The sequence below is a fragment of the Cygnus atratus genome, unplaced genomic scaffold (assembly GCF_013377495.2).
Source record: "Cygnus atratus isolate AKBS03 ecotype Queensland, Australia unplaced genomic scaffold, CAtr_DNAZoo_HiC_assembly HiC_scaffold_47, whole genome shotgun sequence".
Taxonomy (NCBI): domain Eukaryota; kingdom Metazoa; phylum Chordata; class Aves; order Anseriformes; family Anatidae; genus Cygnus; species Cygnus atratus.
The window spans coordinates 68260-91242 of record NW_026110073.1 but is presented as its reverse complement, the minus strand read 5'-3'; the positions used below and the strand labels follow the sequence as shown (position 1 = coordinate 91242).

General features: G+C 73.7%; 1 protein-coding gene across 1 annotated transcript; it reads right to left on the bottom strand.

The window, feature by feature from the left end:
* Positions 1-1141: 1141 nt before the first annotated feature.
* KCNH2 (potassium voltage-gated channel subfamily H member 2) lies at positions 1142-22963 on the bottom strand. Its single transcript, XM_035554520.1, has 15 exons — positions 22888-22963; positions 21530-21760; positions 15470-15634; positions 14913-15365; positions 13933-14147; positions 5350-5775; positions 4795-5182; positions 3846-4045; positions 3501-3753; positions 3204-3397; positions 2858-2957; positions 2467-2745; positions 2078-2264; positions 1737-1911; positions 1142-1327 (listed from the first exon to the last, which is right to left on the bottom strand). The coding sequence occupies exons 1-15, from the start codon at positions 22961-22963 to the stop codon at positions 1142-1144; spliced, it is 3528 nt and encodes a 1175-aa protein (XP_035410413.1).
* Between the last annotated feature and the right edge of the window lie 20 nt (positions 22964-22983).

Sequence of the window (22983 nt, the reverse complement as noted above, 5' to 3'; positions counted from 1 at the left end):
AGAGACGCGTTCTCGATCGGGTTTATTGGGGTGCGGGGACGGGGGGGGGGGGGGCTCCTACCGCAGAAGGCGACATGCGGGGCTGGGTACGGCGGGGGGGGGCACGCAGAGACCCGGGCAGCGCCCGGCTACGGGACGATGGCACGAGCACGGCACACGCTACGGGGAGCCGGGGGGGGCGGGCGCGTGCCCCACGGCCCCCGGCCAGACCCTGCCCGCGTCCCCCCGCCCCGGGGCGTCCCCCCCCTTGTGCGTGTGGCGGAGCCGGCCCCGGGGGTCGGTGCAGGCAGGGGGGGGCCTGGGCAGCGGGGCCCCCCCGCCGCTCCCTCCGGCCCGGTGCCACCCGCTGGGCGCGGGGAGGGGGCCCGGGGCGGGGGGGGGGGGCGCGGCTGGGGGCGTCCCCTGGGAACGGGGGGCGCGGGGAGGGGACGTGGCCCGGACCCACGGCGCAGGGGGGGGAGGGGGCGCCGGGCCAGGGCGAGGACGCGTCCGGAGGGGCCCACGCGGGTGCTGCCGCCCGCCCCGCGCCACAGTGGGCGGGAGGCACGGCCGGGACCCCCCCCCCCCCGCCCCCAGCCCCACGGACACGGCAGAGCGCGGCCCCGCGCCCCCGGGAGCCCGCGGCGCGCACACGCGGCGGCCGAAGGGGCGCGAGCGGACGGACACGCGCGACCCCGCGTGCACCCGCACCCACGGAGCGCGCAGGGCAGGCGGGCCCGCGACACAGGAAAACACGCGTGCACACGCACGCACACACACGCAGACACACACGCGGCCCCCCCCCGCCCCCCCAGCCCCACGGCCCCGGGGGGGGGCAGCGCGGCCCCGGCCCGGCGGGGTCCGGGGGGGAGGCGGGGGGCTGCGCCCCGCTGCAGCACTACGGGGGGCAGGAGGAGGAGGAGGAGGAGGAGGAGGAGGAGGAGGAAGGGCGAGGAGCTGCCCGCGCCCCCAGTCCTGCCAGCCGAGCCCTGGAAGCCGCCGGCACGGCGGGGGCCGGCCCCGGGTTAGGCCAGCTAACGTGGGCGCCCGCCCGGCCCCATTGTCCGTGGGGACGGCAGCCGCGGCCCCGGCAGCCCCAGCGTCCTGGGACGGGGTCCCGCGTCCGTCGCTGGGGGTCCCGGCCCCGTCCCCCCCCCGCCGACTAACTGCCGGGGTCGGAGCAGTGTCTATGCAGGGGCTGAGCGCCCGGCGGCGGCGGCAGCTGTCCGGGCAGCGAGCGGCGGCGCGGGGCGGCCGCGGGCTCCAGCAGCAGCACCACGTCGGGGGGGGGCGGCTCGGGGGGGGCCGGGCCGCGCCGCAGCTCCAGCGGCACCGGGAAGCTGGGAACCTGCGGGAGAGAGGGCGGCCGGCGTCAGCGGGGGGCCAGGAGGGGGCTGCGCCACCCCCGGGGGCTCGGCTGCGACCCAAACTCGTCCTGGGGGGGAAGGGGGGGTACAGGAGAGGGGCTGCGCCCCACCTGGGGGCTCGGCAGCATCCTCACTTCACCCTGGGGGTGGAGGATGGGGCACAGGAGAGGGGCAGCCCCAAACGTGGGGGGCTCGTGACCACCCCAGCTCACCACGTAGAAGGAAGACTGGGTGCTGGAGCAAGGGAGAGGGGTCTGCCCCAAACCTGGGGGGGCTCAGCAGTGCCCCCAGCTCCCTGTGGGGCTGGAAGACACAAGAACGGGACCCTGCCAGCAGGCACCCAGGGTCTGCCCCACACTTTGGGGGGTTTGGGGTCCGGTGGGTGCTCACCTGAGAGAGCGGCTGGATGGGGGTGATGGGGAGGACGGGCTGCAGCGGGCACGGGGGGGGGCCCGGCGGCTGATGTGGGGACGAGACCGTGCTGTAGGCGGGCGGCACGAGCGCGGCCTGGCGCTGCAGCAGCTGCATGATGGAGCTGATGTCCGCGGCCATCCGCGTCTCCAGCCTGCGCACAGACACGTGTCACGGGGGGCGTGGGGGCTCCCCGTGCTGTATGCAGGGCATCGCTTACTGCAGGGCAGCGAGACCCTCGGCAGCCCCCCAGATCGCCCCTGAGGGGCGATCCGGGGGGCTGCCGAGGGTCTCGCTGCCCCCCCCCCCCCCCACGGTACCTATTGAGCTGCTTCTGAAGGAGATCGAGCCGCGTCTCCACCTCGGAGCGCTGCCGGCGGCTCATGGAGGGCAGCGGGATGCTGAGGGCGGCGTGCGCCGGGATGGTGCAGCGCGGCAGCTCCTGGTACTGCCGCCCCCGACTCTCCCCCCAGAAGCTGAAGATGTTGGACACCCCCGAAAAGGCTCCTGATGGCGGGGCACAACCATCAGCAGCACGCAGAGGGGTCTCGGAGGGCGGGGGCGTGACAGCAGAGGGGGGGGGCACAGGAGGAACGGGGCAGGGTGATGCGGGGGCATGGGGTGGGGGGGGTGGGAGATGCCAGTGGGGTTTGAGCAGGGAGGGGGAGAAGCGGTGACCCCCACCACCACCCCCAAGCGCCGTCCCCACCTGAGAGGGGGTTGCACATATCGCTGCCCTTGCGCTCCTCGGCGTCGGGGGGTGCGGGGGCTTCGCCGCCCGGGCGGGGGCTGTGGAAGGGTGAGAGCACGGCGGCCCCCGGGGCAGGCGCGGGGTGCTCGTCCTCATCGCTGGAGGGCGAGCTGGAGGGCGAGCTGGAGTGGCAGGGGTCCCACTCGGCCGGCCCCCGCGGGGCCCCCGGCGCCTGGCAGCTCCTGCCCAGCCGCAGCGCCTTCTGCCCGCTCCGCAGCTCCCCGGCAGTGTCCGCGTCTGTGGGGATCGGGAAGGGGGGGGACAAACCCTGGGTCACGGCGGCCCCTCGGAATTCCCACCCACCCCCCGGGCTCCCTGTTTTCCAGCACCCCCCACGCCCTCCCCGTACCTTTCTCGGTGCGCCGGCGGAAGGAGAGCTTGCGCTTGCGCAGGCGGTTGAAGCCGCTGTCCAGCTCGTCGCTGCCCGGGGAGCCGGGGATCATGTTGGTCTGCGGGGCGAGGGGCGGCTGAGGCGGGGGCAGATGCCAGGAGCCCCCCCGGGGTGGGGGTAGAGGGGCGGCGTGGGGAGGGGGGCATATGGCGGTGCTTGTCCCTGTCAGCCCCACGGTGGCTGTGCCCCATCCCTGTCCCCACCCTGAGCACCCCTGCACTGCTCCCCCCAGCCCAGCCCAGCCGGGTGAGCACCCCCCGTCCCAGTGCCCCCCCGTGCCCCTATCTCCCCCCCGGCCCCTCACATCACGCAGGTTGAAGGTGATCTCCAGGCTGGACCAGAAGTGGTCAGAGAACTCGGGGTACATGTCCAGCACCTCCAGCAGGTCCTCGCGGTGGATCTTGTGCAGGTCGCAGTAGGTGAGCGCCCGCACGTCCGCGTTGGACTTCCCTGGCCGCGCGTACAGGTTCAGCGGCTCCCCAAAGATGTCGTTCTTCCCTTGGGGGGGAGGGAGGGAGGCACCGGGGTTCAGCCCGGGGCGGCGAGGGGGGGCCGGCACCCGGGGCACATCCCCGTACCCGTCCTCAGCCCGGGGGCTCACCCAGGATGGCCACCACCACGTCCCCACGCAGGATCTCAATGGAGCCCCGGGAGATGAAGTAGAGCGCGGTGAGCACGTCCCCGGCGTGCACCAGGGTGTCCCCGGGTGGCGCGTGCGTCGTCTTGAACTTCATGGCCAGGGCGCGCAGGCAGCCCTTGGTGGCCCCCTTGAAGGGCTTGCAGTTCTGCAGCAGGCTGCGGTTCAGGTGCAGGCAGATGTCGGCCTGCAGGCACTCAGGGAAGCCCTTCAGCACCTGCGGAGACGGGAACGTCACGGCACGGCACGGCACGGCACGAGGCGGTGCGTGGCGGCGCGGCGCGGCGCTCACCGCGGCGCGGCGCTCACCGCGTTCATGTCGATGCCGTTGGTGTAGGACCAGGCGTGCTGGAAGTACTCCTCCAGGCGCTGCCGCAGCGGGTTGGGGATCTGGTGGAAGCGGATGAACTCGCGGACGCGCAGCATCTGGGTGTGGTAGCGCGCCGTGCCCGAATACAGGCGCTGGATGATGGCCGAGACGTTCCCGAAGATGCTGGCGTACATCAGGGCTGCGGCACGGCGAGGCGGGGGTGAGGGCGGCCCCAGCCCCCCGGGGCAGCAAGGGGGGGGCTGGCGGTGAGCAGTGCCCCGGAGCCCCCCCTGCAGCCCCCTCCCCGCGTGTGGGGACCTCTGTGGGAACTCGCCTTGGGCACCCCGCACACGGGCACGTGTAGACAAAGACGCACACGCGCGTGAGGAGCGTCACTGCCTACAGAAGCGTGCTCTTTGCACCCGCAGGGGCACGGCCGCCCCCCCACCCTGCAAACACACCCGTTCGCACACCCACAGCTCTGCACGGTGACACCCACGCACGTGGAGCTGGGCTGCTGACAAGCGCGTGCTCACACACACAGGGGTGCTCACAGCCATCCACACGCGGTCAAACGCGTGTCCTTACACACTTTCACACACGCTCGTACACATACACGCACGCTCACACGTGTTCTATGGCACATACACCACACGCACGCACACACCCACAGGCACACTCACACAAGTCTGTTCACACACACGCTCTACCACACATCCATGCTGACGTGCACACACACACGTCCACTCACACACGTTCCATCACACGTATGCACACTCACATCCACACGTGCCCATACACGCTCACACGTACTCATGCACACACACGCCTGCTCACACACCTGCTCGCACACTCGGGCACGCTGTCCCTCACGTGCATGCTCACACACACGCACAGCTGTGCGCTCTCAGCCCCGCGTGCCCCCAGCCCCGCGGCGGCCGCACTCACAGCCGATGAGCATGACGCAGATGGAGAAGATCTTCTCGGAGTTGGTGTTGGGCGAGACGTTGCCGAAGCCGACGCTGGTCAGGCTGCTGAAGGTGAAGTAGAGCGCCGTGACGTACTTGTCCTTGATGGTGGGGCCGTACAGGGGGTTGCTGTCGTTCAGGGGCTTGCCGATCTGGTCGCCCAGCGAGTGCAGCCAGCCGATGCGCTGCCCCTCCACGTTGCCGATGGCGTACCAGATGCAGGCCAGCCAGTGGGCGATGAGGGCGAAGGTGCACATCAGCAGGAAGAGCACGGCCGCCCCGTACTCCGAGTACCGGTCCAGCTTGCGGGCCACCCGCACCAGGCGCAGCAGCCGCGCCGTCTTCAGCAGCCCGATCAGGGTGGTGGTCTGCAAGGGGGGCACTGAGGGCTGTGGGGACCCCCACGGAGCCCTGACACACAGACCCCATCCTGCCTCCCTGCACAGGAAACCTGGACTGGTCCCCGTCCCTGTCCCCGTCCCCATCCCCATCCCCGTCCCCGTCCCCGTCCCCGTCCCCGTCCCCGTCCCCATACCTCCTCAGAGCCGGAGCCAAAGATGAGCAGGTCGAAGGGGATGGCGGCCACCATGTCGATGAGGAACCAGCCCTTGAAGTAGTGGATGGCGATCTTGGCGGGGTGGCTCACCACCTCCTCGTTGGAGTTGACGTAGGTGGTGCGGAAGTTGATGAGGATGTCGATGATGAACATGATGTCCACGATCAGGTCGACCACGTTGAGGGGGCTGCAGGAGTAGCCACAGTTGTGCCGCTGGGCCTCCTCCTGGTCGTTGAGCAGGAAGGCGGCCGAGTAGGGCGTGAAGATGGCCGTGTAGATGACCAGCAGCAGGATGAGCCAGTCCCACACCGCCTTGAAGGGGCTGTAGTGCAGGATGGTCCATTTGTGGATGCGCGGCGCCTGCAGCTTGTACTCGGGGAGGACGTCGGCGCCCAGCGACAGCACCTGGGCAGGCGGCAGGGGCTCAGCTCCCACCTGCTCTGGCGGGGAACGAGCCCCCCGGCCCCCCCGGCACACGGTGCCGCAGCACAGGCACCCGGGCTGTCCCTGCACCCCGCTGGGCCCCAGCGTGGGGACACCGAGCCCCAGCCGCCCCCAGGCGCTGCGGCACCAGGCTGCTCCTGGCCGCGTGCCGTGCCGGGTGCGAGGGGTGCAGGGAGGTGCAGGAGCTGCACAACGGGACGCGAGTGGGTGCAGCGGGGAGTGGGGGGGGCAGCGGTGGGGGCAGCAGGGTGTAGGGGGGTGCTGTGGGGTGCAGAGGGGAGCCATGGGGTGCAGGGGGTACGATGCAGTGCAGCGGGCTGCGGTGGGGTACAGCAGGGTGCAGAGAGGACAAATGGGGTGCTGGGGGGGTGTTGTGGGGTGCAGTGCGGTGTGAGGGTGCTCACAACGTAGTGCACTGGGGCGCACTGGGATGTGATGGGGTGCAGCAGAGCCCTCCCAGCCCCCAGCCTTGGCAGGGCTCCCCCTCCCCCCCCATCCTTCCCTGGGCAGCGCCAGCCCCGGGTGCGGCAGCCGGGCCCCATGGAAATGAGGGCGCGAATGCAAAGGCGCCCAGGGGACATTTCCATGCGGGGGGGGCCCGGCCCCCGCAGGCGCTACCTCGGCTGTCGCAGGCACCTCCCCGCACCCCCCCCCAGCCCTCCTGCACCCCGCAGGGCCCTGCTCATGCTGCCCCACACCTGCCCCCCCCCAGCCGCTGAGGTCCCCCCGGCCCCCAGCCCCCAGCATTGGGGGGAGGGGGTGCAGTGCTGCTGGGGGGGTGCGGGGGCAGCAGCACCTCTGGCTGGCGGAGGCGCAGGAGGCGCTGGCACAGAAATGGGGCAGAAGCAGGCAATTCTCGCCTTCACACCGCAAAGGAGGCCACACACGCAGCAGGGACGTGCGGCGGTCCCTGGCTCGCCCCGCTCTGGGGGGGGGCTCTGGTGCTGCCCGACGACCCCGGCGGCTCGGGGCGGGAAGCGGGGACCCCCCCGCATGCACCCCGAGCAGGGCCCCGGGTGGCACGGCCGTGCCCGGCAGCTGCGCCCATCCGTCCGCGGCGGGATCAGCTGCGGGCGCACGGGCTATAAATAGGGGAGCGGGCACACCGGGGGCCCGGGGGGAGCGGGGCTCTGCGCCGGGGGGGGGCACGGGACAGAGCCCCGCTGGGCACCGCACCGGCCCCGCAGCCGCACGGCCCCGAGCGCAGCCCCCGGGACCGAGGACCCGGCGCCCCGCGGCGCGACCCCTGCCCGGGCTCCCCGTCCCCGTCCCCCCCCGCGTGTTCCCCCCCGCTCCCCCCGCCGCGTGGGGGCCGTGCCACGAGTGGGGGTGCCAGCGCGTGGTCCCCCGCCCCCCGGGCAGGGGCGCCCCGGGGCGGTCCCAGCGCCCGGCGCCTGCCCTCGCCCCCCCGCTCCCCCCCGGACATGCCCCAGCGGCCCCGGGGCGCGGGGGGGGGGGGCAGCGGCCGGTACCTTCTGCTCCTGGCGCTGCCCCGCGCCATCGAGGCCGAGGCCGAGGCAGGTGCCGCAGGGCGAGGCGCCGGGCATGGGGCCTGCGCGGGCCGGGGGGGCGGCGCCGGGGGGGCCCGAGAAGTCCCGCAGCAGCTGCAGGAGCGACGCCAGCATCCTCACGGCCGCCCGGGGCGCGGGGCCGAGCCCATGGCGCGCGCCCCCGCCGCTCAGCCCGGGGGGCCCGGGGAGCCCCGACCCCCCCCCGCCGGCCCCGCGCCCATCGCCCGGTGCGCCCCCCCCCCCCGGCGGGACGGCGGCGAGGCGCGGCCGGGAGCGCCCCGGCGGAGCGGGGAATTATTGGGGCGGAAATCCTACCCAGCCTGCCCCGCTGCCGCGGCGGCAACGGCCCCCGCTGCCCCCCCACAGCGCCCGCCCCCCGCCCGTTAACCCCTCCGGTACGGGGGTGCCGCCGCCGCGCCCCCTCCCGGCTCCCCCCGCCCCGGAGCGCCGCCGGCCGCGGGTGGCCTCGGGGAGGACCCAGGAGGCGGCGGCGGGGCCGGCCCCGGGGCCGCGGGGGGCACACGCGGGGGGGACACGCGGGGGGGACACGCGGGGGCTCGGCAGCCGCGGGCAGCCCTGAGTCACCGCCGCCGCCCACGCGCGGGGATTTCCCGCTGGCACCCGCGCGTCCCCGCGAGACGCCGCGTGACGGAGCGGGGGACGGGGCCGCGCGCGGCACGCGCCGAGGGGGGGGGCGCGACCGCACGCCCCTACCGGGGGGGGGGGCGGCTGCGGGCACGGGGGGCCCCGCGGCACGGGGGTGACGGCACCGCGGGGGCACGGGGCCACGAGGGCACGCGGGGTCATGGGGGCCGCGGGGACACGCGGGGCCGGGGGGGGGCAGGAACACCCCCAGCCCCACGGCCCCGTCCCACGGCCCCTCTGAGCCGCTCAAAACGGGCCATAACGGGACGGGCGAGAGCAGAGGGGTGTCGGCCCCGCGGGACACCCCCTGCCCCATAGCTGCAGCGCGCTGCCCCTGCGGACACCCCCTCCCCAAATGCGGCACCGTCACACCCCGGTGCCACACGGGGCGCGCCCCCGGACCCCTCAGCAGTGCAGCTGCAGGGAGGCAGCCCCGGCACCCCCATCCCCCTGTCCCATTCCCGGCACACGCCGGGACCCCAAGCATGGCACAGGGGCAGCCCCACACACAACAGCACCATCCCCACGTCACCGAGCTGCGGCAGGCAGCCCCCAGGACAGGTCGGGGGGCAGCCCCCGGACACCCCCGGTGCTTCACCACTGCCAGGGACAGCCCCCTCCGAGCCACCCGGCTGTGGGGACAGCCACACTGCTGCGCTCAGGTCCCGCAGCCCCCATCACACCGCCAGCACCGTGCAGCCGGTGCCCGGCACCCAGGTGCACCCATGCCCACCGTGGGTGCTCACCCCGTGCGGCAGCGGACCCGGACGCCGGCTGCATGCGTGGCACCCGGACCTCCAACCCGTGCACCAGCAGCGTGCGGGTGACGCCGGCACACAGCAGGAACGCGCTCCCTCGAGACTCCCGGCGACACAACACCTATCAGTCACGGTGACACAGATACCCGGCAGTGCCGGCACCCAGTGACACGTACACCCGCCCTGGCGCAGGCACGCGTCACCTCACGCTCACAGGCGTGCAGTCACCAGCACCTCTCGCTCGCGGTGACACGTACGCCCGACACCTGCTGTGACACAGGCACCTGACACCCAGCCCGCACAGCCGGAGGCGCCCGGAGCGGCACCTGCCGCAACCCAGACACCCGCGCCCACGGGGCTCAGCCCCCTCGCTGCCACAAATACCCCGACCCTGCAGCCCGCGGCCACCCTGCGGCCGCTGTCACCCGGCTCGTGGGTGGCACCCGCACCCAGCCCACAAGCTGGTGGCTTTGGGGGCACCGGCACACGCCAACCCGTCAGCTGACACCAGCGCTTGCAGTGGCACCAGGCACCCGCAGGGAAACGGCCGCAGCGTGTCGGACACCCAGCGCTGGGATGAGGCAGGCACCCGGCGTCCCCAAGCCTTTGGGGACGGACTCGCAGAACCCACCTGGCCTTGCCGTACCTCAGACCCCAATGCCTGCCCCAAAGCAGGCACCTGGCACCTGCCCAGGTCCACCCGGATCGGCGCTGATGGATTCCCAACGCCCTCTGCGATGCCCAACAAACACCAAAGCTCGGCTGCCCAAATAACACAGGTCCCTGACGCCTGTGGTACTGCCAGAGCCACCCCACAGCCACGGCACCGCAACACCAGTGTGACGGCAACGCTTGGTGTGCTCTGAGGCACCCGACGGCAGGACTTGGCAAATTGGGCAAAACCCAATGCCACAGTGACAAAGACACCCCACATCCACCACGGCCAACACCAGCACAGCCACCCAACGTCGTCAGGGACACCCGGTGCCGTCATCCTCAGAGGTGCCCGGCGTGTGGGTCACCCAATGCACCTCTCTGCCAACAGACACCGTCCAACAGCAATGCGCCTGCACAGCCGACCCCAAACACACCACGCGGACTCACGGCACCCACCACAGGCACTCCGGTGCTGGGGACACCCCAACGCCCAGCCAGCACTCACCGCGTTCAGCTGCGGCAGCGGCGCGGCGCCCTGCGCACCCACCGACATGGGCGAGCGGGACGGGTGCCACCGCGGGCCTCGAGGCGCTGCCCTCTCCCGCTGCCGACAGCAATGCCGCAGCGCAGGCACCGGTGGCGGGGTGGGATGGCGAGCCCCGTGACGAGGTGACGTCCCCACGGGGCGGTGCGAGCCCCCAGCAGCCGAACCCCCACCCGCTGACGCAGACACGGAGCAGCCCCGGAACCCCGGCCACGCGGCGTGCGCCACCGCACCACGGAACGCCCGACGGTGGGGACCAGGGACCGTGCTCTGGGGACACAACAGCCACCCCAAACACCTGGCGCTGCCCCATCCCTCGCCGTGGCCACAACCCCAACCCCACAAGGGGCTGGGGTGGCACCGGCTGGCGAGGGGTCCCCGTGGGGGGGCTGTGTCCCCACAGACCCCGCTCGCAGCCCCGCCGAGCCCAGCCCAGCCCAGCCCGACGCGGTGCTCCCCGCCGCTCGGGACTCTCCAGCACCACCGCCCCACGGCACTTGGGACCCCCCCGCCCCGGAGCCCAGCGCCGGGGGGGGGGGGAGTTGCGGGCAGCCCACCCCCACCCCATCCTTTCCGTGCCGGCGCATCAGCCGGCTCGCCCCGGGCCGGCCGCAGCCCAGCGCGGGGAACGGCTCCGGCCCGGGCCCCCGCGCGCCCAGGACACCCCCGCACCGGGGGGCCGGGGGGGGGGTCTTGGGCATCCCGCGGGGGGGCTGGAGCCGGCGCAGCGCGGGGCAATGCCTTGGGGACGCCGTCGTCGGGGCGAGCGCGGCTGCGGGCGGGGTACGGCGCCGGGACCTCCCCCCCCGGTCCCGGTCTCCCCCCCGGCCCCCCCGCACCCACCTCCTGTGCCACCAGGCTGGAGATGCGGACGGCGCGGCGGACGCGGGCGCTCTTTCGGTCGCCGTCGGGGCGGTCGCCGCTGTCGCGCCTGCCCGGGGCCATGGCCGCGCTCAGCGCCGCGCTGCCGGGCGGGGGGAGCCGCCGGCCGCCCCCCCGGGGCCCCGCATCCCGGAGCTGCCGCGGAGCCCGGCGCTGCCCTGCGCGGCTGCGGGCGCGGAGCTGCCGCGGCGGGCGGCAGATGGAGAGGGGCGGCCCGGCCCCCCCCGGCCCCCGCCCCCGCCCCCGCCGGGGCTCGCTCCCAGCCCGGCAGCCGCCGCCCCCCCGCCCGCCGCCGCCACTCCCCGCGGTGCCCGTCACGCCCCGGGGAGGGACCGGGAACACCCCCGGGAAACTGAGGCACGGGGGGGGCAGGGAGGGGGCTCCCCACTCGCGGGGCCCCGAGCCCCCCCGCGCGTCCCCAGCCACGGGTGCCCCACGGTCCTCGGGACCCCTGAGATAGGGAGCTCGGTGCGAGGCGGTCACAGCTCCGCGTGCCAGGGAAGGGGACGGATGGGCTGGGGTGGGATGGGGGTGGGATGGGGATGGGGATGGGAAAGGAACGGGGATGGAATGGGGATGGGGAAGGAAGCAAGGATAGGGCTGGGGATGGAGAAGGGGACAAGCTGCCCGCAGGGCTCCTCAGCTGCCGCAGGCTGATTCACAGCTCCGCTGGCTCCCGCTCTCCCTGGCTGCCTCCCAGCCCTGCCAGTGAGACCCCGCTCTGCATTCCCAGTGCTCCTGCCCTCACGCCACCCCACACCGGGACAGCTGCCCCCATGCTGCTCCCAGCCCCAGGTGCTGCTGATCCGCCCCAGCCTTCAGCGCAGGCAGCTGGGCACAGCCACCGAGCCCTCCGCGGCACAACGTGCCCCAAACCAGCCCCGTCCCGCAGCCAGCGGAGCCCAGGCACGGGCAGCGCGGTGCCAGCAGCGCCCAGCTCCAGCACCAGCCTGCGCCCCACAGGCAGGGGTCCCCACCAGGAGGGGTCAGGGGGCCTCGGTCTGCCGTGAGCCACCGGGACCCTGCAGCCTCCATCCCCGGCACCGCTGGTGCTCCCTGGGCTGCAGCGGGGCCTCGCGCCCCCCCAGCCACAACGCCCCGTGCCAGCCGCAGCCCCTGTCCCCGTCCCCAGGTGGTGTCGCCCACTGGGCGGGCACAGTGTGGCCAGACGGGGTGGCCGGCAGGCCCAGGAGCGTGGTGACCTTGACGGGAGCTGCGGGAGCGTGCGGCGGGCGGTGCGGGCTTGTTTGGATGCCGTCACTGCAGATGATTCACGGTGCCGCTGCCTGGAAGCCCCGGCCCCCCTGGCCCCCACCCAGCAGCTCACCGTGCTGGAACTACGGCTGCCCGGGGACAGGCTCGCCTTGGCCTCGGCTTCCAAATCCACAGCATCTGCCCCACCGAGGTGAGCCTGTGCCCCATGCCCCCGGCACCCCCGGCACCCCCAGCACCCCTATCCACCTCTGTCCTGAAGGAGCCCCAGCACGCACCCACCAGCCTGGCAGCGGTGCTTGGTGTGCCCCGACCCCGTCCCCATGCCCAGGCGCAGCGTCTGCTCCTGCCCCAGAGCCCAGCGGGGCACGGCCGAGCCCTCCACCCCACGGCAGGGGGGCTGCGCTGGCCCAGCAAGGGGGGTTGTGTCCGTCCGTCCATCCGTCCAGCACCGCATGGTGATGGCAGCTGGTGGCAGGAGGAGATTAGCATGGCTTGGGCAGGCAGCACAGCAGCAGCGGCAGCCGCCACGGCATCGTAATTAATTACACAGCAAAGGCAATCAGGATGCGTTGCTCGTTAGCGCACTGGAGAGGAGCAGGGAAGGCCGGCGCTGCAGGGGCAGGGGGCGGGGGCTGAGCACTGGCACCGTGCTGCCCCTGGGACCAGGGACTCTGGACCCCGGGGGCTCTGCCGCCCACGCAGGAGCCCCACAGCCGTTCCCTCTCACAGCGAGGGGGGGCCCAGGGGCAGCCCCGACAGCAGGGCTGGGAGCTCCCAGGGTGGGGGGGGTTCCCTCACGTGGGCCAGCAGGCGCGAGGCGCAGGCACGTCGCTGGGGGGGCCAGGCCACCAAGGGACCCCGGGCGCACGCAGACGGCGCAGGGCAGATGTGCCTGGGAGCTCCCACCCCGCCGGGCCCCTCCCCGAGCCCCCGACCCCTGGCAGGCAGGACGAGTACAGCAGGTCCCCCGAGCTCGCCGGCCCTGGCGCATCAAGCCGGCAGCTTTAACTTCATTAGTGGGAGCTGGGATCAGGGTGTAATTAAGCAGCAGCAGCCGCCTGCTCCCCGCAGCCAGATGGCAGTTACACAACGTGCGAAGGATTAGCCCGCAGTGCCAGTGCAGGGCAGGGGCCCAGCATGGGCCAAAGAGTCACGGCCAGAGAACGGGGAGCAGGCATCACGGTGCAGCGTGGCGTGGCATGGCACAGCACAGTACAGGATGGCATGGCACGGCACAGCATGGTGTGGCATGGCACGGCACGGCACAGCACAGCACGGTGCAGGAGGCGCAGGGCCGTGCTGTGCCATGCACGTAGCTCTCGTGCATCCCACCCAGGCAGCGGGCCAGGGCTGGGGCTTGCTGCTGGGCCTTGAGCCCACCCAGGAGGGAGCAAGGTCAGGATCTGCAGGGGATGCCCCCATCCCTGGGGCAGCGCCCACATCGAGCTCCCCACTGGGGAAGGGGGCCAACCCCCCTGGGTGACCATGGCCCTGCTGCGGGGAGTGCAGTGGCCCCACTGCAGACCACATCTCTTGAGGTGCTTGGGAGGGACAGCCTGGTCCCATGGGTGGGGGACAGCAGCCACACGGGCACCAAGTGGCACCTCAAGCCTCACAGCAGTCCCAGCCCACGCAGGATGCAGCCCCTCCAGGGCCCCAGCCTTGTCCTGAGCACCATCCTGAGGGGTCCAGCACCATCCTGCAGTGCAGAGCACCCACAGGCACTCCCTGCGCGCCCCAGCATCACCCTGTGAGCTCCAGCATCGCTGTTCACGCTCCAGCATTGCCTGCGCACTCCAGCATCACCCTGCGTGCTCTAGCAGCACCCTGCTGCAGTGCAGAGCATCCTTCTGGGCTCCGACCATGCCTGGAGCACCGTCCAGCCACCTCCGGCCACTGGGCTCACCTGGGTGACCTTCTCGGTGACATTGTGAGTGCGGTCCTTCAGCTTGGTGGGGGCGATGATCTCCTTCTCGCTGGACGGCGCGGCCAGGAAGGCGTCCGCCTTGAAGTCCACGAAGTTGAGGGTGATCTGGGGGATCTTGCTGATTGCCCGGTAGCGCATCAGGTCCGAGTCGGAGGTGGAGTTCAGCAGGGTGCTGCGGATGTTGTTCATGGCCCCTGGCCAGGGGGGCACCATCAGCACGGGCTGCAGCCACTGGGTGGGACCCCTCCCCACCCCTCCCCGCCACCCCCAGGGTCCCCAGTGGGGTGAGGAGAGCAGGGAGCTGTGCCCGGGGCAGGCAGAGGCCACCAGCAGGCGTGGCGGGACGGGCACCGACAGCTTGGTATCATTTACCGTTAATGTAATTATTTCCCCCCTCCCTAATGCGCTTAGCGGGCGCAGAGGCTTAACAAGGCAATTGCCGTCCCCTCCCTTTGTCGCTAAGAGGATTACGGGGCCGGGGGTCACGCCAGGTGGTGACGGGAGCTGCCACACGAGCAGGCAGGACACCGGCACCGGGGCTGGAGCCAGGCACTGACGGGCCAGAAGGGCACTGGACAAGGGAGCCAAATGGGGGCCGGACACTGCGCAGGGCGAGGGACGGCTGCCCCACATGCACCGGAGACGCCGGCAGCGCAGCGCATTACAGCAATGCCCAGCCTGACAGTGACGGGTGCCCAGCGCCCCGCGCCACTAACGAGCCGCCGGCGGCACCCTTTGCTGGCAGCTGCCCGGCTACCTGCGTGCCAGCAGCTGCCCTGCACCCTAACGAGCTGCCAGCCCTAATGACTTCACCCCAGGGCCAAATGCTGCCTGCGTGGTGGGCCTGAACCCTCCCCTCCTGCAGCTGCGGGGCAGGGAGGTGCGGGGCAGGCCCCCGGCAGCACATACCCCCCATCCCCAGCACCACGGCCACCGGGATGCACCAGGAGCCCACGTACCGGTGCTGGAGCCACGGTGCATGCTGGCCCCCACGGTGGCGTGCCGGTTGTGGCAGCGCTTGTCGCCCTCGCCCTTCATGGTCTCGATGTCATCGACGGAGGAGGCACGGCGGACGCTGTGGCAGCTCTCACGCGAGCGGCTCCGCGCCAGGCTGCAGTTGGAGAAGGCGGCGTGCAGGTGCAGGCGCTCGGCGCGGGGCGAGGACTGGGTGACGGGCGGCTCCGGGCGCCCATCGCCCTCCTCCGGGTCCATCAGCGCCTTCTGGTCCTCGGGCTGGGAGCAGCCCAGGCAGCTGTTCTCCAGGGAGGACGTGGCCTCCTCGGGCGCTGACTCGCTGCTGTGCTTGGAGAAGTCCACGATGACGGCATCGGGGGGCTCCTGGGGCAGGGACTGCTTGCTCGCCGTCAGCGCCAGCAGCGCCGGCAGCTTCAGCCTGAAGGACTTGCTGCGCCCTGGCCAGAGGAAGGGGCGCGGTGAGGGGCGGCCCCCCCAGACCCTCCCACGGCCCAGCCAAGGAGCTCGGCCGCAGCGGGTGCCGCGGGTCGGGGCGCCTCACCTGTGGGGAACCAGCTGGCGGGAGTGACCCAGTGGTTGGTGTCGGCGTCGGGCGAGCCCGGGCGCTCCTTCTCCATCACCACCTCGAAGTTCAGGATGAACATGATGACGGCCCCATCCTCGTTCTTCACCGGCACCACGTCCACCAGGCACAGGAAGCAGCTACCTGCGGGGACCGGGGCTCAGGGACCTGCGGGCTGCCGCTGCCGGGGGAAACTGAGGCACGGTGGGGACAGAGAGGGCCCGCTGGGGCCCATCAGCACGGCCATGCCAGGGGGAACCGATCGTGGGGTGGGGGCGGCACACGGCCCCCCCAGAGGCCCCAGGGGCTGATCTCGGGGGGCTGGGGCCGGGGCTGCCCCCGCTGCCCCTGCTGCCCCCGGCCGGCCGCCCTAAGCCGCTCAGCGCTCTGCCAGCTGCGGCGTTAATCCCGCTCCTGCAGCTGTGAACTCGGCCGTGCGGGCACGGGGGGGCCGGGGGGGGGGCAGCCCGGTGTGACCTCTCCCGCACTGGGCAGGGGCCGCATCCCGCGCCCACGGGGCTCCGCTGGGGGCTGACCCTTCCCCAGCATCACTTTTGGGGGGGGTCTCCGCAACTCCCCCTTCCGCCCCCATTCCTGCCGCCCGCTGCAGGACGCGGCGGGGGGGCCAGGGGGGCCGGGCCCCGCAGTCCCCCCCCGTGGCCCCGCGTCCTCGGGGCCCCGCGCCCCGCCCGCCCCCCCCGCTGGCGGCGCGCCCGGCAGCCTGCACCGGGGAGCCCCGGCCCCGGCCCCGCGCGAGGAATCCCGGCCCCGCGTGGGGCCCCGGCGGGTGGGGGCGCGGCCCCGGACGCCCCCGTGGGCGCGGGGCGGGGGGGGGGGAGATTAGCAGCGCGGTCCTGGCGCTCCACCGGCGCCCCCCCGCCGCGGGATGCCCTAATCCCGGCTCATCCCCGCGGCCACGCGCGGGGCCACGGCACGGGACGGGGGCCCCCGCATCCCCCCCCCTCGCGGTGTCCCCCCCTCACCGGGCCCCCCGGAGCCCCCGGCGCCGCGCGAAGCTCACCGGGCGGCGGGCGGGGGGGTCCCGCGGGCGGGGGCCGGGCCCCGGCCCCCCCGGCACTGGGGTGCGCGCCCCCCCCGGCCCGGCTGCAGGGGCTGCGGCCTTGGCACCGCACCCGGCGCCGGTTTTATGCCTAAATATGGCTGCGGCCAGCGGCCGCCCGCGCCTCGGGACGGGCCGGTGACACCCGCGGCCACCCCCCCGTGGCCACCCCCTCGTGTCCATCCCGCCCCGCATCCTTCCCCCCCGTGTCCAACCCCCGCGTCCATCCCGCCCCGCATCCACCCTGCCCCGTGTCCGTCCCCCGGGTCCACTCCCCGCGTGTCCCCCCCCCACCCGCCCCGTGTCCACCCCCCCGTCCATCCCAAGCCCCCGACCCCGACACGGGGCCGCGGGGGTTGGGGCTGTGGGGGCCCTGCGGGAAGGGGGCGCGGAGGCAGCCGGCTGGGGGGTGCCGGGCCCTGCGGACCCCCGGTGGGCGCGGGGGTCCCGGGGAAGCCCGGTGCTGGGAGCGGGGGCCGGGGGCTGCGCGGAGCCCGACCCGGATCGCCCCCGCCCGGCATCGCCCCCCCCGGCCCCAAGCCTCGCCCGAGCCCCTCGGCCCCTGTCCCGGCCGTGCCCCCCCCGCCGGTTGTTCCCCGGAGCCCTAGGGGGGTGCCCAGCCCGGGAGCGGCCCCCACACCCGGTGCCAGCCCCCCCGCAGCAGGACTTGGGGGGCCGAGGGGCCCCGCACCCCTCGCCGGGCCCCGCACCCCCCCCACGAGCCGGGGGGACTGGAGGCGGCCCCGCGCTGCTCGGGGTGCGCCCTGCGCCCCAACCGCCCCCCCGTGGCCCTGCACGCCCAGGGAGCCCCCACCCCTCCCGCCCTGCACCCCAAAACCCAGGCACCCCCCGGCCCTGGGGCGCGCCCCAAGCCCAGGCGCACCCCAAGCCCAGGCGCACCCCGCAGTCCCGCCCCGCGCCCTCACCCTCCCGCGCCCCCCCCCCTCCCTGCGCCCCAAAGCCCCCCGGCCCCGCTCCGGCCCGGGGCTGCGCTGCTCGGCTTGGCCACCGGGCGGCGGCACCGGGCGGCGGCACCGGGCACCCCCGGCCGTGCCCCCCCCGGACCGAGCCGTGCACCCCGCACCGTGCACCCATTCCGCACCCCACGGCACGCGGCGTAGCCTGCCCCATGCACCCCCCTGCTGCGCACACCCCGCTGTGCGCCCTCCCCTCTGCACTGCTCCACGCTGAGCACCCCACGGCCAAGGCGGTGCACAGCCCCGCAGCACAGCACCCCACACGGCCCCCATGCACCCACCCCATGCACCCACCCCGCCCCCCCCCCCCCAGTGTTGCGGGTGCACGTAGGTGTGGGGGCACCTCGGAGATGTCACCGTGTGTCCCCATGCACGAACCCGCTGGGAGCCCCCAGTGCCGCACTGGGATGCTCTGGGGCTGGAGCAGCTGAGCTGCCCGCGACGGGGAAGCCCCAGTGGCACGGGGGGGCCCTGTGCCAGGATCACCCGCTGGCACCTGGCAGGCAGCACCGAGGGCCTGATCCTGGCCCGGCCTCAGCCCTTGCACGCAGCCCAGGGACCCGCCGGAGGCCAGGCCCAGCCCCCAGTGACCTGAAATGCCACTGGCAGCGGTGACGACGCCGGGGGGGGGGGTCTCTGCTCCAGCACAGCCTGGCCCTGACCTCGCTCCTTGCCGCGGCTGCCCGGCACGCCGGCTGTCCCCGCCGTGCTCCCCTGCGGCTGCCGCGACCTTCCCGCGTCCCTGTTTGGGCTCTGCAAACATCGCTCAGGCGCGGGGAGCTGCACCGGCGCTGAGCAGCACTGCAGGAGCAGCCGGTCCCCGCTGCCACCAAGGCAGCAAAGCACGGCGGGGCAGGAGCTGCGGGGCTGCGCGGGGCCCCACCAGGCACCCGGCAGGGCCCGGTCACGTCCTGCTGGAGCAGCAGCACGGGGCTGGGGCTGAGCAGGGGCAGCAGGGGTCACAGCGTGGTGTTGGCACGCAGGCAGCGCCAGGTGAAGCCTTCAGCAGTGCAGCTGGAGGGGAGGCTGGAAACTGCGGCCGCTGACAAGCACAAGGCCCCCGACACACACCTTGCTGCCTGGTTTGGTCATTTTCGGGTCCGGGACAAATTCTGTCCCGCAGCACGCGCCCGGCTCCAGCCGCTCCCCAGCCCCGGTGGGCTCTGCCAGCCAGGACCCCCGCAGCGGGCCCTGGCCTCAGGGGGATGTCACCGTGCGGTGCCACTGCACGGGGCCACGCGAGGCTGGGGCCAGCAGCCAGGCAGCGTGGGTGCCCCCGGCCCGGCGGGGCATCGGGGCTGGGCACGGGGCCAGGACCCCTTCGGCCGCCCCGCAAGCTGTGGGCACCTGCACCCTGGGGTCCCCGCTGCCACCACGGGGAGGGGGCTGCCAGGGGGTCACGGGGGGCTCCTGCAGCACGGGGAGGCAGGGAAGGGTTAAAGGGAGCAGCTCCCCCTCTGCAGGCACCGCTGCTGCTCTCCTCTGGCTATAAATATCCCCTCGGAAACACCGCACTCCCTGGGGACGCGGCGCGGGCAGCCCTGCCGCAGCGCCAGCCGACCCGGCACCCGCCGCACACCCGGGGGGCCCCCCCCCCGGCCCCCCCGGCAGCCCCGGGCACAGCAAGGGGCAGGGGCACCGCTGCTCCCCAGAGCCCTGTGGCAGCACACGGGTGGGGGGGGCTGTGGGGTGCTGGGACCCCCACGGCGCTGCAGGGGTGCATGGCCCCATGGAGAGCACAGCTCCGTGTGGGGCCAGCCCCTGGTGCCCCCTCCTTGGCCAGGTGGGGGTTGCACAGCTCCATGGGCTCCATGGGGACCCAGCCCAAGGTGTAGTCCCCAAGGTGGCGGTGACCAGGGGTGGCCCCCCCAGACCCTCCCACCGGGGGCACAAACGATGCAGCCACCCCCTCCCTGCTCCGGGGGGGTCACAGGCACAGCACCTCACCCCACCCTGCCTGCGAGCGCTGTGCTGCCCTGGTACCGCAGGGTGCCACCGGCACGGCGCAGGCTTTGCGCAGCACGGCACGGCACCGGCCCCCTTGGCCCCGCAGGGTGCGCAGCCCAGGCTCCCCCCCTGAGGGTTGTGTCCCCCCGAGGGCCGCGTCCCCCCGCTCACTCAGCCTGTCTGGCCCAGCTGCGCTGACGCTGGCCAGAGCCCCGCGACCGGAGACACGAAGCATACGCAGCTGTCAGCCAGGCAGCCCTGCAGCCAGACGGCCCCGCCGCCACCAAGCACCGTATGGCACGGCACAGCACCGCACGGCACGGCACAGCACCGCACAGCACCGCACAGCACCACCTGCCCATGGCCCTGAGGCACAGGGCAGGGAAAGCCCCACGGCAGCAGGAAGAGGTTGGGACCCGGGGCCTCCCCATCTGCTCAGCACGTGCCCGACAGCGGGAGATGGACAGGGCCAATTAGCAGAGGGCTAACGAGGACTCGGCACGCTGCGGCTGCGGGAGGAAGCAGCCACGTGCTGCCTGCGCCCCGGCCACCCCGAGCACCCTGCGTGCGGGTCCAAAGTGCACAGGCAGCAGATGCACCTGTCCAAGTCGCGGTGCCCCAGGCTGTGCCTGGCACGGATGCGCCAGCGGCTGCGTGCCGGGACCGGAGCTCAGCTCCGCGCCGGGGGCTGCACCAGAGCCAGGATGCGGCTCACTGGGGCAGCCCCACAGCCGCAGCCAGGCCCCCAGATAGGCAGTGAGAGCCCTGGGGCCGCGCAGCCGAGCCACGGCAGCCTCGCTCCTGCTCCTCCCAGGGGATGAGCAAGGGAGGAGGGAGTAGGAGATGGGGGCCGCAGGGGAAGGACCCGTGCCCTTGTGCCCTCGTGCCCCGTGCCCTCGTGCCCCGTGCCTGTGCTGCGGGCGGCGGCGCAGAGCCGGGGCTGCTGGCTGCACGTGGTGGCTCCGCGGCACGGCCGGCAGCTGGGAGCCAGCTTTGTTTACTCTGCGCGCCGGAACCGGGGCCGGGTGCCGAGCGCCAGAGACAGCTGCCGGAGAGAGCCGGGACACCTGGCGCAGGGACCGGCTCCTTGTGGCGCGCAGCCGCACCGCAGGGCCGTGGCGAGGGGCAGCCCCACTGCACCCGCAGTGCTCTGGGGCCACACGGACGGGGGGAGCGAGCCCCTCTCCACGGAGCCACCATGCCGTGGGGCAGCAGGGGCCCCGCCCGACATGAAGGACGGGCACCCCCAGGACTGGGAGCACTGGGCTCGGGGAATGCAGCACAGCCCACGTGCCACGGGCAGCACTGGCGCCGTCCCTGCCTGCCTGCCTGGGGACCCCAGCAAGCAAAGTGCCCACGGGGAAGGGGGCAGCGGGGGCCACGCTGCCTGACACGGGCTCAGAGCCAACAGCCCCCAAGCTGTCTGGGCATGGCTGTGGGGCAGCTGTGGGGCACTGTGGGGCACCGGAGAGGGGCTGCCCCTCCTGTCCCTGGGGGCTCCATCCCCACTGCCCCAGACACAGCTCCCTGCCACCCCCTCACCCCCCTCCCTGGGCAGCACAGGGACCCCCGACCCCCCCACACACACACTTTGCAGTCCCCACAGGCAGGTTACAGCGCGGTGCCCCACAGCTGCCCCACAGCACCCGCAGATCCTGCTCGGACCCAGGGGAGCTGGGAGGGCTGTGGGCCCCGGCAGGGGACGCGCTGGCACCAGTGGGGCAGGACGAGCCCCCGGCCCGGCCCTGGCACGCTGTCACCGGGGGGCGGGTGCCGGCTCCCACCCGCGCTGGCACCGCATGCCACCCACAGCGCGGCGGGGCCTGGCACGGCTGATGGATGGACGCGGCGCGGCCGCCCGCCGCAGCAGGCCGTTAACTCAAGGGTCTGTCTGCCCGTGACGGACGGCCGCCCTCACACCCGCACAAATAACCATAAATCTCCGCCAGCCGGCCGGGAGCGCGCCGGGAGGCTCCCGCGGCGCAGGGTGCCCGCGCGCCCACTCCCCACCCAGCACCCCCAGCCCGCGGGCGATGCGGCGGCGGGGGTCCCTACCGTCCTTGCGGTAGAAGCAGATCTCCACCTTGCGCTCCTCAGAGCCCAGCAGCGCCTGGGCGATCTGGGCGGCCGCGCTGCGCTGCGTGCGGGGCCCGTGCAGGAAGTCGCAGGTGCAGGGCTTCTGCATGACCTCGGCCCGCGTGTACCCGCACAGCTCGCAGAAGCCATCGTTGCAGTAGATCACGGCGCAGTTCTCCACCCGGGCGTTGGCGATGATGAACTTGCGGCCTGCGGGGAAGTGGAGGTGAAGCCCGTGGGAGCCCTGGCCCCGCGCCCCACTCCATCTGCCCAGCCATCCATCCATCCGTCCACCCATCCGTCCGTCCATCCCCGCCCTGGGCTCTCAGCAACCGAAGCGTCCCCAGGGACCGTGCAGCGGCAGCGCCCTGCTCGTCCCCAGCCTGGAGCTGCCCAAGGGCACCGGCCGCAGCAGGGTCCCCCCACCCCGTGCCTGCACCGGGGCCCCGCCGCAGCCCCGCGCGCCCACCCCGGTGCCCCGGGGCACATTGTGCCACCCCGCAGTGCCCCCGGGGCTGCGGTGCGGAGCCCCCCGACGAGGACAGCAGGGCCCTGGCCACAACCCACGGCGTGATGCCAGCGCGAGGCCCCTGCTCTGGTGGGTCGAGGAGGCCGTGGTGCTGGTGGGGCTCCGCGGTCCAGCCCCAGCGTCAGCCGTGTCACGCGAGCTGTGGCTGCAGCTCCGTCCTGGCCGCTCTCCGTCCCTGTCCCCACCTCAGGGACCGGACCCTGGGCACCCCCAGCCCCAGCCCCCCCTGAACCCCCCTGCCTGGGTGCCCTGTCCATGGATGGAGGTGGGGACGGGTGCTTGTGGGGCCACCGTGGCACCAGCACCCAAGGGCCCCCCCCAGCCCCCAGCTGGACTTCTCGCACGTGCCCCACAGCTGCCCCAGAGCCCCATGGCACTCACCCCCAGCCTCACCAAAAGCCCCCCCCAGCCTCACCAAACCTCAGCCTCGCCCAAAATGCCCGGCCTCACCAACCCCCTCCAGCCTTACCAAAGCCCCCAGCCTCAACACAAAGGCCCCTGACCCCAACATAAAGCCCTCCAGACTCACACGAAAGCCCCCGGCGCCAACGTAAAGGCCCCCAGCCTCACATAAATGCCCTCCAGCCTTACCTGAAGCCCCCAGCCCCAACATAAAGGCCCCCCAGACACATAAAGCCCCCAGCCCCAACATGAAGGACCCCAGCCCCAACGTTAAGGCCCCCCAGCCCCAACATTAAGGCACCCAGCTGCAGCACAAAGGCCCCCCAGCCCCACCCGCAGCCCCCAGCCCCCCGCAGCCCCCCCGGCACGGTGCCGCCCCCCGCCCGGCCGCGCCCCCCGCACTCACTCTGCCCCTCGAACTTGCGGATGATGGTGTCCAGGAAGGTGTTCTGGGGGGCGACGTGCCCGCGCCGCACCGGCATGGCGCCGGGCCCATGGGGCA

Coding starts and splice junctions, on each gene's coding strand:
- KCNH2 (XM_035554520.1), bottom strand. CDS start 22,963: ATGCCGGTGCGGCGCGGGCACGTCGCCCCCCAGAACACCTTCCTGGAC. Junction 5,776..13,932: donor TCACCGAGAAGGTCACCCAG/GTGAGCCCAGTG, acceptor CCGCCTGCCCAG/GTGCTGTCGCTGGGCGCCGA. Junction 4,046..4,794: donor CTGCGTCATGCTCATCGGCT/GTGAGTGCGGCC, acceptor GCCGTGCCGCAG/CCCTGATGTACGCCAGCATC.